Raw genomic sequence first — 25,288 nt, forward strand, 5'->3', positions numbered from 1 at the left:
GGTGCGCGCGGGGCCGCCGCGCGTGCGCCCCTGCGTCCCTTCTGCCTCGCCCCGCCCGGTCCCGTCCGGCGCCATGTCGGTCTTCCACGATGAGGTAGAGATCGAGGACTTCGAGTACGACGAGGAGACCGAGACCTACAGCTACCCCTGCCCCTGCGGGGACCGCTTCCTCATCACGCGGGTAACGGCGGGCGTGCAGGGTGGAGGCGGCAGCGGGGGGGGAACAGTGTTAGGCCGCGGTCCCGCCTCCGCCGGCCGCGGGTGCCTGTGGGTCGGGCAGGCGGCGGGTCCGTAACTGCTTTCCGGGGGGCTGTTGCAGGAGGACCTGGAAAACGGAGAGGACGTGGCCACCTGCCCCAGCTGCTCCCTGATCCTGCGCGTCATTTACGACCAGGTGGGTGCGGGGAGAGAGCTGTTGGGCACGGCTGCGGCCTGCTTCCCCCGGCGGCGGTCGGCCGAGTGGAGTTTCGGTTCGCCGTCCCCTGAGGAAGGCGCGGTGGCAGCTTTTAAAAGTCTGTGGTAAACATGGGATAGGGCTGTCGGGGGGTCAGTGGTCCCTTCGTTGGTGACTACGGCTCCTATCTCATGTCAGCTCTTCTGGTGTCCTGCAGTTAAGAAGGAGGCTTTAAAACATGCCTGCTGGGTGAGTGTGGGGTGGAAAACAGGCAAAACAGTCTCGATGATGTTAAGATCTATTTTTTATTCTAGCAGCCCTGTCAGCCCTAATAGTTTTTCTATCTAATAGGCATGTTATGGCTTTCATCTTTTGGGAGATAGATTCGTACTAGTTACATCCAGGCTAGATAACAAAATGGTTATCTGTTTTTTGAGGGCAAAGAGATCCAAAAATAATAAAAGCTCACTAAAACTCTACTTGCTGTCTTTAGGAGCAGTTCATGCGTGATGAAGTCATCGCAGAACCTTTGACAAACAAGGAATTGATTAAGTGCTGATAAATACATCATGAACTGTTGCAGCTTTAGAATAAGAAGGTGTGGGGATGGCAACTGCGGAAAGAGACACGGTTCTTCTCCTGGAAGTGCTCACTGCTGTGAGATACAAGTGCAATAACGGGCTGTCTTCATAATTTGAATGAGAATTTGTTGGGACATTGACACATGAGTGGGTTTTGTTTGAAAGAGTTATACATTTTAAAAAATATTTAAGTTGCCAGAAGTATTCCTGAAGACTTGAGGAGTATGATCCTAATTGACAGCAAGTCAATATACAGAAGTGCACGGAGTCGTGAAATTATAACATTTATCTAGCAGTGGCTTCTTAGCCTATGGAGAAAAGCAGGCTTCATGTGGGCACATACCAGTGTGAAATGACGTAGATGAAATGTTGGGAGACAAAATTTAGACGTCCGTATGACATGATGCCATACAGAATTACAGCTTTGACACAATACGGTATCACCTAGGATATGGGCTACTTCCTGAATATGGGGACCCAGAACAAATGCTGTTGGTAAATTGTTTTTACTGCTGTAAGCACAAAGAAACTGCAGTTGTATTTATATCTGCAGTGGGGGCAACACCTGAGTTGGGGGAAATTTGTTTCTTAAATTGCAGTTGCTTTGAAACAGCTCTGGTAGCTGTTGTCAAATGACTCTCTGACAAAATAGTGATATGCTTTTGTGGGTGTTGTATGAAATAAAACAAAAGGAGTACACTAGTAATGTGCTAGTGATGTGCAAATGGACTCGAAGTGGATTGTAATTTACCCATATTTTTCAGCAGCTTTGTGATTTGACTATTGCAGCAAATATAAAATGAGCTGCAGTTCTTTGTGCCGTTTGTAGTAGTATATTTGCTGAATTTCTCAGTCTTCCTTTGTTAGGTTCTGTCACTTCCTGGATAGGAGATGCACACGTTTCACTTTATTAATAAAAAGGAATTTTTTAGGGTAGGAAGGAGTTGGAAGAATATACGCCAAAGTACATTGATTCCAAGACTACTTCTTGTATTACAAGCCACTGCATTTAAGTATTTACTTAAAATTATGGTCATTCATGTGTTTTAGTAGGATTTGACATCTGTGAAGTTAAATTTGGGGGAAAATACTTGTGCAGCATTTATATAGTTATTTTGCTCCAGGCACTAAAGATAAGCAAGTGTTACTGAATTCTTGCATTTAACTATTTTTGTTCTTACAACATTCTGTGAATGTTGAAGATGAACATTCTAATTATTAAAAAAAAAAAAGGTGGGAAGGGCGGGGGGAAGAAAACTGCACCCTTCAGTTAAAAGTTTTGAATGCAGTGTCCACAACCCAAAGTGTTTTCATGCCTAAACCAGAAGGTGGCACTCATGTTACTTTGATATCTGTGCTTCAAAAAAAAAAGCTGTAAATAAATAAGATAGCTATATCTTATATTTATTTTGGCTATTTAAATAAAAATATTTAATACTGCGCCAGTGGTTATAATGGGCCATTGCTTATTCTGTTTGTGCACCAGCCACAATGATTTCCAGAGGTGTTGAGTTGCTGCTGCTGCTGTGGTGATGATACTGGAATTTCTTCAGGCTAGTTAATAAAAAGTGTTTCAGTCCATCAGTAGATGCTATAAAGCAAATTTACAGGAACCTTGTTTAAGCTCCTATTCAAATTTCTACTGCATAAATACCTTAAGGATTTTTCCACAAGCATTCTACATGAAACTAAGTAGAGCGAGTTTCAAATGAGACACCAGGGGATGTATACTCTGATGTCATTACATCAAAGTAAATTGCCAGGTGTAGCATCTCCAAAGGTGCATAGATTTTACAGAAGTAATTTGACCAGATTTCATTTTATATTGAAGGTAAGGCACCGTCATACAGACTTTTATGAAACTTGCGTAGAGAATTATTTATACTCCATATGGTTGAATTCCTGCATGGTTGTAAAAAGTGTTCATCATTTGAATTTTACTTGCCATGTGCTAATACATGCTTTGAAGTGATTCTCTGTAGTGTTCCCCACTCATCTAAAATACAGGTAATGGCTTTTTTGACAGTAATTTTAGCAAAATTAATTATTTCATTACATCAGTTGGGACTGTAAGTGCTTAAGGTTTTCATGATAAGCATATTCTTACCAAGTATGAATAGGATCCAAGTTGTATAATGCAGTTTATATGCACATTAAAATTAGTTGGTTACATATTATATATCAAAGCTTTAATGAAGTATGCATTATGTTTGCTTTTCTGGAGCTATTTTTACAGCGTAACAGCAGTAAAGTGTTGCGTCTGAGTTTGTTAGGAAAGGATGTGGCCACATTTGCCCACAGGAATTGTTCTCAGCTCAGCCTTATTGCAGTGTCTTGAGGATCTCAAGACAGTAGTTGCTGTCCCCCAAAAAAGGAGACAAAACATGGATGGATGTCACGTATCTCTCTTTTTGTTGCCCTTTGGGAATCTGAGAGAGATGTTTAAAAACTGTTGAGGTATTTTGTTGCTTTCCCTTCTGCAGAGAGGAGTGGAGTTCTGCGGCAAGACAGTTCATTGTTCATGAAAGCTCAGTGATGCTAAAGCCAAAGAGCTGCCCATTTTTGTTAACTTCTAAGAAGCTTTTGACTCCAGTGATTGCAGTCAGCTTTTTAAAAATTCTTCCATACTGTATGATTCCAAAACACCAGTCAGGGCAATCTGAGTAACCCATCAGAAACGTTGCTCATCGGGAATTCAGTCACAAGGTTTCTTCACAGCACCACAGGCTCTTGCACAGCATGCAGGCCCCTTAGCATTACTTGTGTATTACATGTTCTTAGAAACCAGTGGTTCACTTGTCTTCTAAAAAGGCAATTGTGCAGGACACAAAGAAGTCTCTTGTTTGCTCTTGGTATCTGACAAGCAGATTGATTGATTATGTATTTGATTAGGTCCTTGACTGCACAGAGGAGTCCAGTGTGATGAAAACAGCATCATGTGAATGTTAAGGGAGTAAGTCGTGTTTGCTGGAGATTAGAGAGGGCGGAACAACTTACGATCAGTTTCAGATATTCAAGCTCTGAAATTGCTAACACTGTTAAACACCACTAAATTCCCACGTAATACTGAAAACAAGCACTATACTTTTGCCACTATTTTATGGGAAGAAAGGGAAGATAATTTGCTCTTCATTAAACTAAAGAGGCTCAGCTTCTCCCAAGCAGTCAGATTCTTGTTTGCGTTTCAAAGAAACTTGCTGAGAAGGTCATGTACTTTTGGCTCCTTGTGCTGGTATATCAGTGGCATATATGATTAGTTTTGAATAGTTGCTCTAGAAGTCCGTGACACAGACCCTGGACCTCCAAGAGCTGAGGTCATTAGGCCACCAATTTCAGCAATTGCACTTGTTCCATTTGTCTGCATGTTGGGGAAGTCGTGATGTCCTAAAGGACCCTTATATAAATACCTTGACATTTCTTCCCTCCATCACGATTTTCAATTTCAATTCTCAGCACCACTCAAAAAAAAATCACCTCCTTTGCAGAACATCAGTTTAATAAAGAACATTACCTAGATTACCCAGTCTATCTACCAATAAGCAGATTCTGATTAATTTCAAATAAACCTTCGAAATTTCAGTTAAAAACGTGAACTGACAGCTATTTATTGTATTGTCACTAAGAAGAACAGTTTCCGCATATTCCATTTCCATGTCTCCTCTATTCCAGTTTAATGTTCAGATCAGGCCAACTGTAGGGATAGGTATTTATTACACTGAAAACTTCCTGAAATGTTTTTACAAATAGGATTTATCAAGATATTTAGCTTAGTAACAAATGTTTGCCATGATTTTCCCCCAGCGCTGTTCCTTGTGCATTGCTTTCTTTATATTTAGTTAGGACGTAGCTTTGATTCTGCTTCATGGTAACTTAAAATGCTAATTTCTTAATGTCTCTCCATAGTAGCTGTGGCATGGAGGAGACAGGAAGGACAGGAGGATCCAGAGGATCCTGTGTAACTGTGAAGATGCTGGGCTCATCAACCCTGTAACTGGTCAAGCCTTTTGAGTGACAGAGGCAACAACACAGAAGCTGTGTCAAGTTGGAAAACAGCTGTCATGATGTCACTGGCTGTCAGGGAGGAGGTGGGTCAAAAGGGACAAATCAAGAGGGTAAAGGCTTAAACAACCTGTCATCACTTCTTCTCACCCCTTACCATTTCCATCTGTTTGCATACCAGGTCACCTCTCCAAACTTCTTGGCAGCTCACCAGTCCAGCACAGGCTTCCCGTCATGTTGTGGAAAATCATTGCTGTGCCGTTTGCCCTGCCACTGAGCACAGCCAGCCAAGAGACGCTCGCTCCGAAGGCTAGCTGGTGCACGAAGGTCAGCAGCAGAGCTGCCCCATCCGGCAGTGCCCTTGTCTGGCCGGGCAGGCAGTCACCATAGCTGCTGTAAGAATTATCTCTCTAAAACAACCCAACTGAACAACAAATTGGTGTTTTCTGCATTAGGTTACGTGCTGCAACACGCAAGTCTAGCCCTTTAACCAGGTCAAGCAGAAAGCGGGGCTTTCGGAGAGGTCTTTAGACCTCTGCCTGTGTGGATTATATTTTTTTTTGAGCCCAAAGCTTGACCACAGTGTCCACCAGTGAGCTCTGAGGCAGGAATAGCCCTGTGAGCCCTTGCTCTTCACTTTCAATGTCCGCCCTCATTAGTGGTGTTCTTTGTCTTTCCTCTCCGTAGAGGAGGGAGGAGCTCTGCCAGTATATGGTGATCTAAGGGAATAATTCAAAATATGTGTAATAGTGGTGTTGGCAGCTGTGTAATTGAGAAGTAAACTTTTGGGACCCCGAAATAATGGGTCATTGTTGTGAAACATTTCCGAAGGAAGCAACTAGACTAACTCAAAGTATTATGATCTTATGCCTGCTCTCTTCCTTGTAGTGGAAAAGTAATTTAATTTGCATTCACAGAGTAGTAATTAATTAATGAATATTTGCCCCCTATATATATTGTTAACTAAGCATCTTTTCTTTTTACTCTTTTCCATATTTTCAGTTGTGTGGTTAATACAGTGTAATTTTCAGTCCTGTTTTCTTCTCAGAGTCACTTCCCTGACAGATTTTCAGTCAGCTCATTGATGTTGCTGAAACCAAGCTTTCAAAATTTGTGAGTTGGGCCCATGAAGATCCTAAGTTTATCTTAAAATTGTAGTATTACAAAAGTAGTTTAAATTTATTCTTTCATATTGAAGCTTTTAGGGATCGTATTTTCATTTTGCTACCAAGATTCTCTTTTTTGTTGTGTGGTGGTCATTTTTTATTTTTAAGTCAAAGCTGAGGTCCTTATCATGCTGTTTGAATGCTGAAGCTATTGCTTTAGGGAAAGATCCAACTATCACAAGACTCAGGGTAAGATCAAGAATTGCTGGCAATACACTGACCCATAAGTCACTCCTTCGGTGCCCTCTTCGGGCTTTCTGCTCTGTGGTAAATGTTTTAGCTTTGGTCTCAATTGTAGTCCTTCTGGACAAGTCAGAAAACAACTTTTTGACACGTTCCTTGTTTCAAATAAAAGTTATTCCAGTCTGTTAGAACACTAAATAGCTGCAACGTTTCTGAGCATGATCTTTTGTGCATACAGTGTTTACACAAAATAGAAGTTTCTCATATAATCTTAGGAGGAATAACTATTTCACACTCCCTAGGAAAAAAGTACATTTTTCAAAGGAGGGTTTTTTTAAAAAAAAATACATTGAAATAGATACTGCTTAACAGTTCTAATTTCTGCATATCTCTGATCATAGGCCTTTTGCTGCTTCTTTCTGTGGAAACTGTACCTATGCAAAGCTGATATAAACATCTTCTGGTATTTATTTTATCTTTCAGACAATAGTGAGACTGGTGAGCTCCAACTGAGTTAGGTATACAGCAGCATAAATTTATCATTTTGTATCGCTCCATAAGAGAGATTAGAACTGATTTTGTAGCTTGTGACAGATTTTAAGATTAACGTTTCATTTGATTAAATATAGAAAACAGTAGATAGAATATGAACGCTACATTATCCTACCTTTTCTCTCATTATGGTGGAATACTTTTGTCTTCTTACGTCATGCAGAGGTTTCTGTGACCCCCGGTGCACTGCACAGGTGTTACCATATAGGTGGATTCTGGTGTACATCCCTTAGCTTGATAAGGAGAACCAGACTCTGAATTTAGATATGAAAACAGTCCGGAGGCAGAGATACAGACAAACCACCTGTCAGAGTGCCATTTCAGAGCCAGTAAAGAAAGCTTCTCTCCTGGGGGCTGAGATGAACTGTGGCAGCAAAACAGGTAGGTGCATCAGAGCAGAACTGGCTGTCTCAGGGTGGACTAAGGGTCTACTTGGTCCCATCCCATCCCCAGAACTGCGCTGCAGCTAGTGAATAGTTTAATAATGACTGGGACAAGCATTTGGGGGCACTTCCCTAGAACACCCTACCATACAATTTGTAAATCAGTCATGGACTTCTTGAGACTGATGCATTAGTGTTTAGTGGCATAAATAAATATATATTTCCATGAGTTTGTCTAATCACTTTTTGAATCTACATCACAACTTAAAATCCACTGCATTCCATGGAAAGGAATTACACATTTTAAGTACACTTTGTGAAGACAGACATATCTGTTTGTTTGTTTTAAACCCATTGCTCCCTAGTTCATTTGAAGACACTTTTTGGATAGGAAGAGACAGTTCCCTGCTCTCTCCTCTCTATCCTCCTGATGATTAAGAATTTTTTCTTGTTTCCCCTCAGTTACTTCTTTTTCCAGCCTGTAAAGTCATTGTCTAGTCAGCCACTCTCCACACCAGAGCTGCTCCATACCTTTGATTGTCTGTTGCTCTTCTCTGAACCTTGCCCAGCTCTCCTGCACCATTTTTGAGAGGGAGATAAGAACTGTGCACAGTTCCAGATACAGGTGCATCATGCATGCATTGGCATGGTGATATTTGTTCTCTGTTCTGTTCTCGAATTTAAAAAAATTCTTAACATTTGATGTGCTTTTTTTGACACTTGCTGAGCACTATGCTCACATTGTCTTAGAACCAATGTTTATTGAAGGAAAAAGCCTTTTAGAATTTAAGCCTCAGAGTAACCATGTCTTTCTCCTACTTGTTCATGGCCTAGGTATCTTCTAGAAGACGACAAGGTGATCTGAATCAGGTGTCATCAGGTCAGGTGGTCTTTTTGCCAGTCCCTCCTAGTTGGAATAGGTAGTCGTTCTACCACAACCTCCTAATGGCAGCTGATGAAGGTGTGCCAGGTCCATGCATTCTGGTAGGACTGTCCCAGACTGGTTAATGCTCCTCTCCTCCCATCATTTAGCTGCCTTTATTTGCTTAGTTTTGTAGTTTGTTACTTCCCTTCCATGTTCTTTTTAATTAGCCATATTACACTTCTTACATGGCTTCATCTCTTTCTTCAAAGTCACATCTGTGTGCCTCTTGTATTTATTTGTCTTTGCTACAGTGGCTTTCCTGATGGGTATCTGAGTTTTCCAGGCAGTGAAGCCTTAGACTGGAGTCGGTGGTGTGTTTCAATGTGAGATTTCTTTTAAATTTGAATACACTGAATTTACTTTTCTAAAAGGAGTGTGGATACCTCCCAAGACGCACATATAAAATAGTGCCCTTTTTGAAAGGGCAAATAATATTTTTTTTTATTCAAATCTACTTTTTCCTTGTAACTTTATTTTCTAATACTGGCCTGGGGGAAAAAAAAGTCTTAATCCTGAATAAATCATGAGTGATGAATGTGATAGAGTGAAGAATTCTTGCTTTACCTTTGGAAGAAGGGGTTAATTGTAACTCACGGTCTCTTTCCGCTTGCAGAACTACTCAAGATAAAGCTATTTCTTGGAAGAATACCCTTAGGAAGTTAGTGACCTAGAATGAGCTTGGCATAGAATTGCCTTTTAGCCTTAGCTGTGATATTCGCTGCTGCAATTTCCATACACAAATGGTTTTTGACAGGCTTTGCAAACAGCCTGGGGTCAGAGCCTACAAGCTTTCCTTGGGCGAGTAAAAGCTGTGGAGTCGGGAACTTAATCCATTTCCCATTGAGACAAACAGCAAAATTCCCAGACGCTGGGATGGTGCACAGTGGGACACTGAGGGGCAAATGCAACCCATCGTCGTAGGACTGTGAAAAGGACATGGCAAGCAGCAAACCGCACTCCCTGCCAGGGATGGTTCATGAAGTTCAAGCACTGCCATTACCTGGAACCAAGACTGTATGTTTAATAGTCCTTGACATAAGGCCCAAGAGAGAGCAGGTGATGGCACACCAGGCTGGCATCCTGTCTTGGGCATCAAAATATGTCTGTGGCCCCTACACCTCCACTGCAAGCTGCTTAGCAATCTAGAGATGTGATTTTGCTGTGAAGCAAGGGTGAGCAGGAGAGAGGGCAGATACCTAAGCCTTTCCTGTGCAGATCCCCACTCTTATGCACACTGAGAGGGCATGGTAGTGGGGCAGCCTGGGGGGATGTGCTGGTATGGGGCCTACCTCCTCCTGCTTTGAGAGGAAGGGTTTTCTCCCCACCCCAGCTGTTTGTCCAGGCACTAATCTCAGAATTTGTTGCTCGGTAAGCCTAGCAAGTAACCTAGAGGTTAGGGCTGCATGGTTATCCCTTGTGCACACAGCAAGTGGGGGATGATGGATAGAGGATACACACTGGAAGAATTTAATCCAGTCCCTACAAAACACTCTGATCCTTGCAAATACTTTTTTTTTTTCCCCCCCTTGATAGTTTTTTCACGTCTGGGATTTTCATAACTGAAGGAGAATTCAAATAAATCAGCAACTGGAGAAAATGCCAAACAACCGCAGTCAAACTTTCTCAGTGTTTTAAACTAATAGAGCCCCTTCTCAAGATGTTACGCCTAACAGGATTTGATTGCGCTTCCTCAGCCAGAGAATTTCTGTCAGTACCTCTGCCAAATGCACGGTCTCACGGAGGGAGGATTTGATAGCAATCCAGGTTAAGCCAGCCTCTTCATTCAGAGACAATGACTGCCAGCCCCACACAGACTGCAGCAGGGCCACCCAAATGTCGAGTTTCCATTGAGGAAGGCCAAGTTCCCCATACTCTTTTTATTTTTGCAACCGTAGCAGGGCCGTGTCCTTGGTTTCTTTCCATGCCAAATAAAGCGTCTGCACATTTTGTCTAGTTCGTTTTTGTACGGTTGAGGCATTTATACCAGGAGCACCTGCAAAAATAGAGGGCTGAAGAAAGAGATTAATTTCTGACAGGTTAATCAACCCGAGAAATAAGAAATTATTGTGATAGATCTGTAAACACACTTGCAGGTTGCCTTGCAAGGGCAGCTTGTGAAGATTGAACTGTCTGGGGATACTCTGAGCTCTAGGCACAGAGAGTCCTGTGAGACATGGCTAACATAAAATGCTCCGAGGCAGATCCTGCCATCCACCACAGCCATGTAAATCTGGAGTAACTCAGGCTGCTTCGCGGATATTACTTCAGATCCACTTCACCCAACAGAAGAGCAGAATTTAAATGAATTACCCATGAACAGAGAGTAAAAGACATGTACAGTAAATAATAAATGTCTAGGTTTTCTACCCTTCGTGACTCCCTCTCATAAATATTTCAGGCTCACTCTGATTGCTGCTTCACTGTGTCAGCCAGAAGTCAGACTGGGCAAGTGCATTTCGGTGTCATTCACATCTGAGGCTGTTATGGCTCAGGGTGACACAGAAGCATGGACAAAACCCTAATTTCTAAGAGTGTGACGCTGTCCTGACCAGTGCTGTATTTGAAGAGCCACAGGGCCCATTCTGTGACTGCTCTTGATCAGACGTTTTGTTTTTTCTTTCTCTTGCTGAACTGAAAAATAGAGAGGAGAGAGGGGAAGAAATTTTAAATGCATAAAAATCATTTTGGTCCAAAAGTGTTAACTGAAACATTTCAGCATTTATGAAATTAATAATTTCATTCTGAAGAAGTCAATATAAAACATTACAGTATTTCTTACCCTGCACAATCCCTCCATGCAGGCTGGCACTTGACATCAATCTGTGAATAGTTTTGATTCCCCCAAAACTTAATTTACTCAGTAAGGAGTCTGATTTCTCTTTTTTGTACATTACTGCTGGATTCTTTCTATTCACTTATTTTGTTCAGCAGCTATGCAATCTCTATTACAATATCCTCCAGATGTAAGGTATCCGATTAGAATCAGCCTCAATCGCCATAACTTGCTTCATGAGGTCAGGCTGTCAGCCCCACCATCAGATGCACCCGAACACACCCCTACTGTGTTACACACACTCCTGGTGCTCGTGGCCAGTTGTGCAACACCAACTGAGAAGCAAAATGCCTTTGTGAGATTTGAAGAGCTACATCCATGCCTGGAGGCACAATGACTGTTAAGAAACATCCTTTCCAGAAAATCTGAAACTACTCAGTTTTAATATTCTTTCTTACTTAGTTGACTGTCATATTTTAAACGTGTCAAGTGTGTTTTATCAATGTAAAATACTGTTTAGTTTTCCTCAGTCTTGCATTATCCAGAGCTTTACCATGCAGGCTCTTTCCGGTATTTTCCCCCAGATGTAGCATATTGTAGGTCATTGCTCATGACTGCCAAGAAATGACAATTCCAAGACTGTCCATAGGTCACAATATAGTTATTTTGCTGGTGGAAATTCCATCATTTTTTTCATTATAGCGAGTCCAGCAGAAAGCAGGCAGAAAGCTAAGCAAGATGAGCCTCTCAAATAGGGCGGGGAGGAAACCTCAAGTACAGATCTGTGCATATTTCTGACATGTCCAGCCAGAAAAAGAGAAATCTTGGTCTCAGTAGAACAAATGACCACCTGCACATTCTCACAGTCTGAGAAATAACCTCCTTTGTCCTGCCGCTTCTTCTACTGTTATTTGCTCTCCTGTGTTCTCCATTAGGATTGTCTTTCTACTGCCAAAAGCAAGAAAAAATGATACGGCTCTCCTATGTTCTTGCTGGATATAGACTTCGTCCACATCTAGGGATTTTATTCATTTTACTATTTATTTTGCAGGTGTGTTTTAAACATTTTTAATAATATAATTGCACTGATGAGACCTAGTATAGGAGCAGGTATAAATTGATCTTGCCCTTTTTGCAGCTTAATGTTCTGCTCAGTTCAGAGGGGGAAATCACTGGCCTGGCAGAACTAGACCCACACAGGGTGGGGGGTTTTAATGGTACTGGCACAGCTGGAATGATCTGGCTAAGGGCTGCAGACAAAACCCAACCGTGTTTTGTTGTCAAGGGTCAAAATGAGGGTTATCTGGAGGGACAGAGTTTCATGGCCTGCTGTACATTTCCAATGTTCATCATGCCAAGAGTATTCCTATTGAGAAACAGAAAATTAGGGGTTAAAGCTGTCATCTACAGAGTCACCTTGAAACCCCATAATGAAATATCAATAATTGAGGATAGCTGTTTGCTAAAAAGATTACTGACAGGCATAAAATACAATCACCAGTAGCTATACATGTATTTTATGTCTTGGATATTTTCCTGGCAGACTTTAGTCTTTCATTGAGTTATTCAGTAGCAGCCCTGGATTTGGACAACTCGTGCTCAGAAGAATAGTAGGATGTTTTTTGGGGTGCCAGAGGGGAGCATAATTTTCAGTCTACCGTAATTTTCCTTGGTTAGCACAAAAGCATACTTCCCTCCACAAATGGAGAGATCCATTTCAGTTTATTCTTTTGCAGTATCCTGTATAAGAAGGAAGAAGATGAGATAACTCTTCCTGGAGAAAATCCAGAACGTTAATTAAAGAAATGGCATTTTGACATTCATTCCTTACTGGCTGGAGTCCATGGCCATACTGGTATTTCATGTCTTGCTTTCATGTTAAGAGCTTTCCAAGATTATCTTCTCTACAAATGCCTTTTTTTCTGCCACTAGAGGACATAAAAAAAATAAAGAAAGGAGGCACAAAAAATAATAAGGAAAGGAGGCACAGTGACCTGACACTCAGGTCCATCTTGTGAGAATGCTCTACTGTCAAATACATGGGTGTGTCAGGTCACTGAAACCCCGCAGTGGGTGGGTTGAGAGCATGGGTTAGCACTAAGCAGACTGGAGGAACAGCATCTGACTGTTGGACACAAGGGATCAGCTTTGCCTCTGATCCAGAGTGATTTTCATGTGTTCCTGCCACATCCCAGAGGAGTGGGAGGTTGGCTTTTCTTATGCTTGGGCGATGGTCAGGTAATTTGTCATGCCACCCAAGTTAGAACAGGGAGGGTTGAGCTCTGGAGGAAGGCTCTGAGGCTGCTCGGATCTATTTGACAGGTGAAATGCTAGGGGGAATGAAGCATGAATCAGACACCAAGATATTAAACAGCAGGGCAGCTAACAGCAGCTGAAACAGCTTTGAGGACTTGGTTCTGGGTCCTTAATCCCCAGCCTTCTGCTTCGTCCTTTCCCCTCCAGAGCTTGCTTTTGTAGGTAGGGAGAGATGAAAATCACCCCAGGTGCCGAGAAGAGCAAAGAGAGAGCAAATGGCCCAAACACATGAAAATGTAGAGAAAAGCTTTCCCTGCCAGGCATGCCATTAGGAGCCAGTACTTGCAACATAAACCTGAGGCTGCTGTTATTGTTGTACCTCTGTTGGGTTGTTCTGGAGTGCTCCAGCACTGTAAAAAGAAATGGATGGACGTACTTGGGAACTGAAATTAAATTCAACTTTCCCATTTGCCACTTTTCTCTGTTCATTCTCTCCGTCAAAAACTGAATATTGTTTTTTCTCATTCTGCTGAGTTTGCAGTCTTTGCTAGCATGTAATTGTTATAAACACTTTCACTAGGGCTGGCAAAGAAAATTCTGACAAAACAATTTTTTATCAAAATTTGCCAGCTTGTTGAAAGCAAGACATCCCAGAGGAAAACGTTCTTTCTTTCGATGGGGCAACAAGGAATTGTGGCACCTTGCCACAGGCAGTCAAGCACCTTGCCATGGGTAGCCTGGCCTGGGGACCTCTTTCATCATGCCTCCAGTAAGCATCCCAGCTCTGTTTCAGAGGGTAAAGGAAATACTGGGTCTTGTTCCACACTGAAACCAAACTGAACTCAGAAACCTTGGAAATTCTGCAAAATGGAATTACCACTCTCTGCCAAGCCTGAGCATCATGTTAAAATATCTAATGTTGAATTAAAATGTACAAAAGACTATATTTTTCAGAAAAGATGGACGTTTTCTTGTAATTAGCAAATTATGGTCTTATTGTATTTATTTTGCTTATCAAGCTATTTTTCAGTGTCAAGACCTATTTTGTTTCACCCTTCCCTGTCATCACCGATTAAAGAGTTGTTATTGGCAGTAGGGAATCTTAAGAGTGCTGCCACGGGCTGCACACAGGAGGTTGTTCCAAGAGCAGCAACTGGAGCTGAAATCACTCATTGTTTATGTAAAACTAAAAGTAATTTCCTTAGCATCAGCACCAGGCTCCATTCCTGAGGTTGTACGTGTGCGTATCTACGCAGACACTGCAGACTGACCGCGGTTTATTACAATAGGAAATTAATGTTTCCTTTGCTTCTGAGAATAAAGGAATCACGGCAAACTGCCCTGAAGAAGCGGCTCTTGCCACCTTCTGGGAGCCTGCTACGGCAGCTGGTGATCCATCAGCTGAACTGCATGAACTCAGGAAGCATTCGTTGTTCAGTCAGACTAAGCCGTCTTCCAGGCTATATGATTTGTTGACTGATTGGTAAGTTAAAACAGCTCTTGGCACCGCAGATGATGAGTTTTCGATGGGTATGACACATACACAAATTGGATAAGAAGACAAAAAGCCAGTGTTTCAGATGATAGACAACTTGGCCAATGAGAATTTTACTGCAGGGCTTATTTTTAATTGACATGATGATTTTTATGCATCTGCCCACTTGAAATATTCTGATTATGAAACTGTCTCTTTATTCACTACTTGGCTCTTGATTTCTAAGCGAGCAAAGCAGGCAGTGTGTGATAGTAAAAGGAACAGAAAAAAGAAGAAGACACTAATGCAATAAACTATATCTTCTCCATAGGACTGTTTCGCATTAAAGATTTTGCTTTGGCTTTTTCTTACAGCTTTTGACTACTTTTGGTTTGTTCAGTAATCCCAGGCCATATGTATAAAGAGTGATTGACAGAATACACTGTATTTGAAGCAGTCTCCCAATGGCTTGTACTCAGATATAAATATCTGATGTTCAAAATCTTTAGAGATGAACTCCTGATGCATCAAGGTACAAGTTGATTTTCTTTCATATCTGTGATTAAATTTTTCATGTAAATGTCACATTAAATGATGAAAAAGACTGTAAAACAAAAAAACAGTTTTCACCTAATAGGATATTAAGAAGTTAAGAAAAAATACTGTGAAAAACATAATACCAAAGGATATAATCCTTTAAAGCTCATTTATGCCTACAACAATATAAGTGACATTATTAGATTATTTTTTATCAGTCTGTAAGACTGAGAAACTAATAAATATACGGCAAAGAATGGAGATTTGTGGTAGCATTCTTTTGAATCACTGCACAAAATAGTTCAGATTTTTTTAAAATATATTTAGTATTTTTATATAAAGCGTATTTTTAAAAATGGATTATTTTCACCATCTTCTCAATTTGTAACATAAAATTACTGTTAGTGTAAATAAACATCATGATAGTATTACCAAAGGTCATGGACTTTAACAGAGGTAATTGTGTAGGTACTTAGAAACTGAGTAACGTATTCAGCCTTTAGTCTGGGCTGTATGTAACTTAGGTTCAAGCTAAAATGAACCTTGCTAAAAATCTTGACACCTGTATCTGTTCTGTGTCATGAAAATTCTGCTGTAACTTTCTAGCCTACTCAGTAGAAAGATATAGGAGATTTATTATTAATATTAGAGTTAACATCGTCAAAATATTACAGAGACTTTTCTGAAAATTTAAATTCTTATTCTGTTGGAACCAGATCATGCTGTAACACAGCATCCTACACAGTGGGGTCTCTCAGTTTGTGAACAAAGAAGCTATCATGAAAAAAAATGTGCTGTTGGATGTAAGCTTATTTGAGGAAACAGCAGATGGTAGCAAGGGAGTTTGTTCTTGGCTGTCGTCTCTGTGCCTAAAACCAGATCTGGGGGGAATCAGAAGAGCTGAGCACTGGGGTTGGGCTCCTGGAACGGATTTTAGCCTGGGTACCATTCAAATTATGTTCCTTCTACCTAACTCCAGTTTAAAAGCTACACATGCCATATAATCGTTAAGACTCTCTCTCTAATCAGAGGAGAAAGCAAGCACTTCTGGATAGTGATTCACCCATCTTGTTTAAATACTCGTCTTTGCAAAGGCAGACGTTACCTCTGGAAGTGTTCTCTGCTGACCAGTAGAAGAAGCCTACACAATTATCTTAGTTGTAACTACTGTTTAGGTGGCTGCCGTTAACAGAGGTGAATCCCATCCCACGTGTCTAATGCACAATAATCCCCAAATGGGATAGCAATTTTACAAAAAAACCCCACAATTTGCAGCTAGAAAGATGGCAAAAACACTATGCCTGCTATCCCAAGTCATGTAGCCAGATTGTTTTTCCAGGACGTCTTTCCAAGCCACCTGGTGAAGAAACAGCTGTGAGCTGTCTGAAGGGTGTGCCAGAGCTCACGCTTTCCAGGGACTCTGCTTCTGTAGTCCCTATTCAGACCTTTCCACTGAAACTGATAGAAATTATGGCAAAGGACTATAAAATCAACCCCCCTCTAAGATGTTACTGGAGTCAGAGTCCTCCTGTATGTTTCTGTAAGACCATTAGGTGATGGCTAAGTGAAGGTATTGCCACTGCAGCTTTCTAACAGGGCTCTTTGCAGACCAGCTATTCTACAGCACGAGGAAAAAGAGGCATTAGCCAATCATATCACAATGAAGAGGAATAAAAATACAACATTTCACTGTGCACTGATATACTTTATTCAGGGCAGAAGTGTGCAGTTCGCATAGCTTAAAAACATGAGCCAAGAAGTTACCAATATTTGCAAAACTCTCCTTTTTTTACTCTCTTCCAATGCATTTATAATTTGAATCAAACTGCTGGAGATAAAATGAGATACAAAGGCAGAATCTGAAAGCTCTCACTCACGTGTCACCTTCCAGCTGTTAGGACAATCTAGGCTCTTACTGTTCTTGTCTTGGTTGCCTCAGTATAGCCCCATTCCTTCCTAGGGAAATCTGTAATGGAAGCTGTTGCATTTTAGTAAGCAGACAGTATTACAGCTCAATCAGCTTCTCTAAGGGAGGACCTGGAGGCACTTACACGTGGACTGAGAGATACCCTGAACATCTCTGTGCTACAGGATTTAGCATAAAGCTTGCTCTAACCTTACCCCTGTTCAAACTTCAGGCTAACACACAGAGAAAAATGCTGCCATTCTGTTTCTCTGCATTACTGATGACACCTCACCTAACAGGACAAACCCCAAACTATGGCCAATACCGACAGCATCAACTGGGTCTAGGTTTAAAAGTAAGTTGAATAATACTTCAAGCCTTTATGTTCTTCCAGTTAGCTGGAAGAGGCATAAAGCAGGCTATTTAGTAAATGTTGTCAACCGAAAGATGACCTGTTCTTGAATATGACCTTTTAGCTCAGCTTCATGGGTGGGTTTGGCTCAAAGCATTCATTACGCCTGGGTTGCCAAATTCAAAGAAACAAGTGGAGTTAGACTGTAAGATATTTATTCGTGTTATACTGGAATTCTTTTGCTCTTGCCCGAGGCTCTACTTCGGAGGCCTTCAAAGTTAAAACTGTTACTCTGTTCTTGCCTGAAACATTTTGTTCTTATGTTTCTCTCCTGTCAATGGGAATTAGAGGAACCTGAAATGTCGTCCCTGTCTAAATACAAAGCTAAAAGTAATTCCATGTTTTGTGATGCTCAAAGCATTGCTGTCTGTTAGTGTTGTGTGAAAGAAGGTCAAAAATGAGGCAAACACACTAGCACCATTAGCAGAGATCCTTTGTTGAGCCCCCTGTACAACCTACACGAGGAGAAGGGTCTAGTTGATGGATCTAACCACAGGAGCAAAATGGAAATGACCACAATGGGGAAACAGCATTGGTACGACCAACCAATCCCTTTAAAAGGCATGGAGGAAGGACACTAGAAAAAACAGGGGATAGATGTTTTCCCTTTGGTGTTGTTTTTTTTTTGTGTAATAACAAATTGTGTTTGTATTAGAGGGAAGTGTGCTCCACAGTATGGCCCACAATCCGTTTCCCCTGGCTGTCCCCATATGGACACCTCCTAGACCGCACTGCAGCTCCCTTGTGTCCTGTGCTCTGGAGTTTAGTGCCCTTGGAAACCAAACACACATTTACACTCTTACTAAAAGCAACAAGTATAATAACAATTATTTTTTAAATGGTACTGAGCCATATATTTCATTCTATTGTTGGAAGAGGTATTATGAAACATTTTTCTATTGTACACATATCTACAGCAAACCTTATTTTCTAGGTTTTTATCATTATGTTAAAAAGCAGTAGAAGATGAGGATGTCCACATCTCTTGTTTAATTCCAAACATTTCCTCTCCAAACCAAACATATTTTCATTCTCCTTTGTGATAAATCCCACTTGTGATCAATTATCATATTTGTATACACATTTTTTTAACATTAAGCTAACTGCTGAAGGAATGATATTCCCAGTGTAGAGTTCAAAATATAATAAATAATACATAATTAAAAAATCTGGCATAGTTATAATTTAAAATAAACGAATCACATGTCATTAAAGCAGCATTTCACTCAGCTTTTATGCAATTTTAGAAATTTTCTTTTCTCACCCTAGGTTTGGGCAATGGTCTGGGATCACTTGGTGTTCTGGAAGAAGATTCTACCGTCCTTTCAGCTGAAAGTTGAAGCATTTTCATGAATGTTACAGGAAATTTTAAATGACACAGCAGCAAATGGTATTACATTCTGATGCTATCAAAGAAAGAGTAAGTGGTAAGTAGGGTGATTGGAGTAATGCCTGAACATGGTGTGGAATCTGTAGCACTCAAAGCAGAGACCCCACTGGGAAATGTTTTGGACAACACAACACAGAATGCTGTTTGTGTCTTCTGTTGTAACCAATTTCATACACTTGAAACCAATTTATTTTGATTTACCAAGAGTGGGTGACTGGAAGGCTCTGAGCAGAATATTCTGTTATTCCTTCCTGTCTCTAAAGTTCAAACAACGTGTTGTATATTTTACAAAAAAAAACCCCAATTTTCAGTCTCTTGAAAAAAATCTCAAAAACGAATTAATTTTCATTAGTTATGCCCTTCCCCTTTAATAAATACATATGGTTATGACTGATTTATACTTTAAATCAGGTGTGGTGCTGATGTGAGGAGACTCCCAAATCTTTATTCTTCTGTCTTAGCAGGCTCTTGGAAAGTGTCATCATTACTGGTTTTAACTCCAAAATGGAAAGTGCCCTAACAAAATACTGACAGAAGGTCGCTTTGTTAGTGCATACTGTATGAGACCATTCTCATTACCTAACATCAACCCTCATTCACTTCTTTGAGCAACAGGAGGTCAGCAGGGATACAGGCTCTGCAGAAGAAGCTTGTTTAGAAAATGTCATATGCCGCTGTCTTTTGAGGATCAGCTTGGAGACTAATGACAGCAAGAATCTAAAAGATCTTCTTGGCTAGAACTGACAGTGTGAAAGACCTACTCACTTTCACAGTGTGAAAGACTTAACTCAGGCTGCAGGCAAGTGGAAGTAGGCACCAGTATTTTCTTCCTAGGTAGCCACTGTTGAAACCTGCTGTTTCCCTTCATTTGCTGTCTTCAGCCAGCACTTTTGTTACTGGAATAATAATAAGCTCATCCCATAGCTTTATAACAGTAAATGGATGCCACTGATACTTTCCATTTTGAAATAAGCAAGGAAGTTTTTACCCTTCTTTCTAATGTAGTTCAGTCGTCTTCCATATTCCACAAAAGTTTCCTGAAGAGTTGTTCTTAAATTTCATTCAAACGAAAAAAAAGTTGCTAATATTTCAGTCTCATTCTCCCATCCAAATTAGACTGTGGACAAAGGATTTAAGGAAGGGTGTGACAAACGCTGAGGACTGTTGATATTCCAAGTCAATTAGAGCAGTTAGTGCCTAATTAAGTGCTAATTTATGCTCTGTGCAATCTCATAGAGGGTAGAAATTTGTCTCAGGCTAGTTGGAAAACAAAATTTTAGCTATTACATGTGAAAACATCTACTCCTTTTACGCATACAAAACCTACTTTGTTTTATATGAGTCGAGTGCACTGTAAAACAAGGCTAAACTCTTATCCTGGTTTGGTTGGCTTCCTCTTCCAGTTTCAAAAGTTTCATAAACATTTGTTTTCCTGTATCCTCAGAAGTCACAGAATATGCTACAGACAAGCTGTCTGGCAACCAATTTTTCATGTTGCCTTCAAAGGGTAAACTTAACTGTCTTCTGCAATAGCAGAGTTGAGAATCTGTTGATGCTCACAGTATCTTTATTCCCTGCTTCACAGAATAAACAGAAATTTTAGCTAGAGCTGAATAAACCAGGAACTGGTGGCAACTATTTGTGCCAGGCTTTCAAAGGAGAGACCTTCCTAACTTCCCTGCATGCTACAGCAAACACAAACATCTTTCTTGTCCATGCAGGAAATGTATCTTAAATCCCAAACAGAAGTAATGTTGAATTTTGGAGACTTGACCTCCCCAGAGGCCTGTCAGTCATCTCTGATGCAGTACATGGGAACGTTCAAATTGCCACATCTGATTTGCGTTCTTGTTACATACAGACAAAAACAAGTCCTTCTCATCTTCACTCTTTGCTGCCTCTATGCATTTGCCAGAAAGGACATGGACAATCATTCCATTCTACAAGATGAGAGAAGAAGGGAAAGAAAGAACAAATTAAAAATAAAGAATTTCCAGTAAAATCTAGGCCATGTTTCTGAAACTTTTTACATACAATAGATCATCAGTAATGACTGGTTGTTCAAAATTTTTAAAGTGTTGCTCTAAACATAATGAATAGGTTTAGCTTTGAGCCCAGGGCATGGTAAATATTCATAATTCCTTTCGAAGCTGACAGGAGTGGTAGGTGCAGAATTCAATAAAACTCTTTTCCACCACTATTTATTTCCTACGGGTACAGATCATCATCAGCATCAACTACAGTACTACAGGCCACAAAATTTCAGAAGGACCAGTGCTTCCCTTAGGAATCAAAACAAATTACAGTAGGAACTGTATATATGCAGTAAGACGAACAGTTAAAACAAGGACATATGAATCTAGGTAGGATTCCTAAATTTAAACCAAAGTTATTTCACATAGACCGTGTAAATGGGCAAGAGGCATCCTAAATTTCCTGGGTACAGAAGTGAAACTTGCCCTTCAAATACCTCATCCCTTCCCCACACACGAATCCTATCAATCACCCAGTGATCCCATAGTCACCGTCAGCTGCCTTCCCTCATGGCAGAGTCACTACTGACCTCCTGGACATCCCAGTGCTGGTGGCTGTTGTCTGTCTCCTTTGTACAGTTTTGAGGGATAACCTTCCCGTCTCTGACATCAAAGCAAAAGAGCGGAGCAGAACCAAGCCGGATTTCCTTCATTCTGTTATATTCAAAGTGCTGGAAAAGGGAAGGTTTGTTTGAACAATGACGGAAGGACATCCCAATTCATTTTTAAATGCTAAGTCCAAAAATAATTTCCTGTACATCTTTGTTAAGATGCAACCCAAACGTGAGTGATAGAGACCCAACAGCCTTGATCCTGCAAAGCAACATCCCCTGCTAGCTAATTCTGGCATAACTATTTACCTAAGGAAAGGCTTTGTGGACTGTAATTATGTATAAAGTAAACCCATCCTTTAATAAAATTTCCTAGTTTAAAAAATATTTGAACAAAAGGGTGTTTCTGACTGCACACATTGCAGTTAGAAATGTACCTGCAGCTCACCCTGAGCTCAGTGTGAGCAGCAAAACTTGCTTGGGACTTGAAGTAAATATCTGCAGTAGATCTGTATTGGTTTGGCTTCTCCTAATGCATGAACTTGCTAGTTTAATGTCAGCTTGGGAGTCTACATGAATTTCCCTCCTGTCTTTGTGGTGTAGGCACTAAACTTCAGTTTTAGGCACTAATGGGAAAACCCATCCCCATTATTCTAGAATTGTTATGTATTTTTTACTCCCAGGCTTTCTGTTCTCCTGACACTACCAAATGTACTAACAAATAGGCACTTGATGTCTGCTGGAGCAAAATGTGGGTATCTGGCCTCAGTGACACATGGAACATCATTGCCATTTTTCAAATGACACTCAGCTGCAGAAGAGTGGGCATCATTGCCTTAGCACATGCCTAATTTTGAACACATCAGTATTTCCACTAATGTCAGCCCAGCCATTTACAGGTTGGAGTGACCGTCTTCTGGATGGTTCCCTAGATCTGATACAGTGCCTATATACTTAAAGTATACAGTACCTGGGTGAGACTGTCACTGCAAGGGGAGAGTTCAATAGAGCCTTCTGCAACGGCTCTTCCAGGTCTGTAATCTGCACAGAAGCCAACACCAGTATTGTAAAGCTGTAAGTAAAGGTTTATACTGAAATCAAGCACAATCAGATGCAAACAACATATCCTTCAGCTAACCTTTTTGTGATTGCATTCCTTTATGATATATGTTTTTGCTCATAATTCAGGCAATATTTTTTTCTTTCAGATCAGATCTTGCATATTGATCTTGCAAACTGATCTGATACAAAAGGCAGTCTCACCAAAGGTCACTGTTACCCAGTGAGTTTTGTTTAAGTTAGAGATACACATTTTTGGTTTTAACTATTATGATAGTTAAAAGAAATCTGTCAAAATTTCTATGCTAATTGCTCTTCAACTGGACACTGTAGTCAAAAAGCCACAAGATATTCCAGAAGAAAAAAACGTGACATTTCCTGTGATTCACAACTTTGATAATAAAGAACAGACAAAATAGTGAAAGGACACAGTAAAATCTGGCTACAGATAGCAGAGTGTAACTTAATTAGAGGACCTTGTTGCCTTGCTGGGGAAAATACCTTCCAGTAAGGCTGTCTGGAATAAATTCATATTTTAATGAATGATAATTATCAACTTATGTGTTTTAAAAAAAAAATTGAGAATATTGCCTCCTGTACACAGTCAGCCAAGGAACTTCTATTGCTACCACCTCAGGCCTTGGGGGAAGTGCAGGACTGAAGAAATGCTTTTTCTCTTCATGCACATGGGTCAGCGCAGAGATATCTCAGCTGCTGTTGCGGTTGCCACCTGCATGAGGCAACACAACTCTTTCCCTTTACTAATGGCACCTAAAGAACCTAAGGTTAGGATCCTCTGTGCTGTGACATTGAACTGAGTCAGACAATCTGCGTTAAGCTCCTGGCTGGCTTTCAACGTTTATGAGAGAATTTGGACCAGATGTTTGTCTCCTCTGTCCTTTTCTTTCTCCCCCCATCCTTGTTGCACTGTCTGTTTGGACAATAAATGTTTCAAAGCAGGAACATCCTCTTACTCTATGCATACCGAGGTACTTAGTACATGGAAGCGATACTAGGGTCTTTGAACAATGCAAAACCACTAATCATTCTTTACAGTGTGTTTTCTCTTACCTTGCCGAAGAATCTTGGTGTGTCTTCAGGTTGGAAGAGGTCAGGGTACACATTTGATACAAACCATTGGAAATTTCTACAGCCCAGTCTCTTCTGTAGCTGAAGGCGCTCACTGCAGTCTGGCTTCTCTGCCTTTATGGAGAAAGCATAGGGGCAACAAGGTTACTAGAGTATTTGTGTTAGAGATGCTAGAAGTGAAAATGACTACATAGGAATTATTTCTACCACCTCTTCTATCCTGCATGTTATAGATATTGATACATATCTCTCACGAGCATGCAAAGCAGGAGGACCAGCTATAGCCTTCCTCCAACTTTGTGCTAAACCAGCATTTAGTCTGGCATTGTGATGGAAGTAAATGTTTCAGAAGTAGCATACACTGTGAAAATAAGTATCTCCTCTAAAAATTATTATTATACTGCAAGATAAGTCAGTCTTTGTCATCTTTTTAATTAAAAAGTCAGGGCCAAGATCGATACTTGTTGCACTGAAATCAGTGGGATTGTATTAGATTGTCATTCAGTATAGAATTTGCCCTGCTGATTAAAATTCAATTTCCTGGCCTTTAACAGCCCAAATTACCCAGTTATTGTCAGTCCTCCATGATCAGAGGATGTAAGTGATGATGGAATTTAGCCCAAAATATAGACTATCACATTGTTATCTGACAGTTACTAAATCTAGTAAGTGAATGTGTTTTGCGGCTATAAAGGCATAAAACCTTTCCTATGATTTACGTGTTTTCTTGGATTACATACACACAATATCAATTCTCACCCTTCCTGGTAGCAACTCTGTTCTGAAAAAAGACAAGTGCCTTCAACCCTTGGTGCAGCTATGGGCATCTGCACTGCAATGGACTGACAGTCTGAATATTTGAGGGTATTTAGCCTTGAAGATGGCTAACAGGGTTCTGAAAACCTCTAAGCAGGTAAGTGTCTAATCCTTCAGTTTCAAAACCACACAAAATGCTTTTCTAAATGTCTCGGTGCCCAAATGCTAAAAATATCTCACCACCCTCAAGAGTCTCTCTCTCTCCTCTTTCTTGCCAGCAGTAAATCTCCCCCTTCATGTTTCTACTTTTTAAAAATGCAGTTTTGGATGCCAGGCAACTGGTCTGGATTCCTACGTCAGAAATCGTAAGCAAAGAATTGTCCGTAAATAACTTGTCCTCAGACCAGCTATTTCTTTGCATCCATAAGAAAGAAAAAAGGACTTTATGACATGCCTGGAAAACACTGACAAATGAAGGACCTTGAAGATCAAGGGAGAGGTATCAGTTTCTACAGGCAAGGATCAATCATGCTGTGTGGCACTGTTTGCCAGCCTCCATATGCTGTACAGGCAAAGCTCAACAGTTGCAATATGTTAAAGAGAATCTCATAGTTTAGCATCAGTCTTAGATTCAATAAGCATAACAACAAAGTTTAGCAATTCAGCACCACACAAACCTGTCCCTGAGAGGTTTTTTTTTTGGAAAAGGGAAATAGAGAAGTAAAATGCTTCCCCTAAAAGGAGATGTTTCGCATGAGACTCTGCTTTGGCTGAAGAAGGCGATGGCAGTAAATCTCATTTTGTCATACAAGTTACAATCTGCATTTGATGATGAATAAATGGTGTAAACAATGTAAAAAAAGTCATTA

At 40.6% G+C, this 25,288-nt stretch overlaps 2 protein-coding genes across 3 annotated transcripts in view; one reads left to right on the forward strand and one right to left on the reverse strand.

Annotated features, from left to right (window-relative positions):
* On the forward strand, window positions 1–2,415 carry DPH3 (diphthamide biosynthesis 3). Its single transcript, XM_068405186.1, has 3 exons — window positions 1–181; window positions 320–394; window positions 888–2,415. The coding sequence occupies exons 1-3, from the start codon at window positions 74–76 to the stop codon at window positions 951–953; spliced, it is 249 nt and encodes an 82-aa protein (XP_068261287.1). The 5' UTR covers window positions 1–73; the 3' UTR covers window positions 954–2,415.
* A 14,527-nt stretch (window positions 2,416–16,942) lies between these two features.
* GALNT15 (polypeptide N-acetylgalactosaminyltransferase 15) overlaps window positions 16,943–25,288 on the reverse strand; it is a 29,122-nt gene continuing 20,776 nt past the window's right edge. For both annotated transcript variants that reach the window (XM_068404730.1, XM_068404731.1), the window contains exons 7-10: window positions 23,646–23,777; window positions 22,486–22,587; window positions 21,495–21,635; window positions 16,943–20,871 (exon numbers count right to left, since the gene is read on the reverse strand). In XM_068404730.1, coding sequence (XP_068260831.1) covers window positions 20,725–20,871; window positions 21,495–21,635; window positions 22,486–22,587; window positions 23,646–23,777 — 522 coding nt within the window. In that variant the 3' untranslated portion in view covers window positions 16,943–20,724. The remainder of the gene's footprint in view (window positions 20,872–21,494; window positions 21,636–22,485; window positions 22,588–23,645; window positions 23,778–25,288) is intronic.

This window comes from Nyctibius grandis, chromosome 7, assembly GCF_013368605.1.
Source record: "Nyctibius grandis isolate bNycGra1 chromosome 7, bNycGra1.pri, whole genome shotgun sequence".
In the NCBI taxonomy this organism is placed as follows: Eukaryota; Metazoa; Chordata; class Aves; order Nyctibiiformes; family Nyctibiidae; genus Nyctibius; species Nyctibius grandis.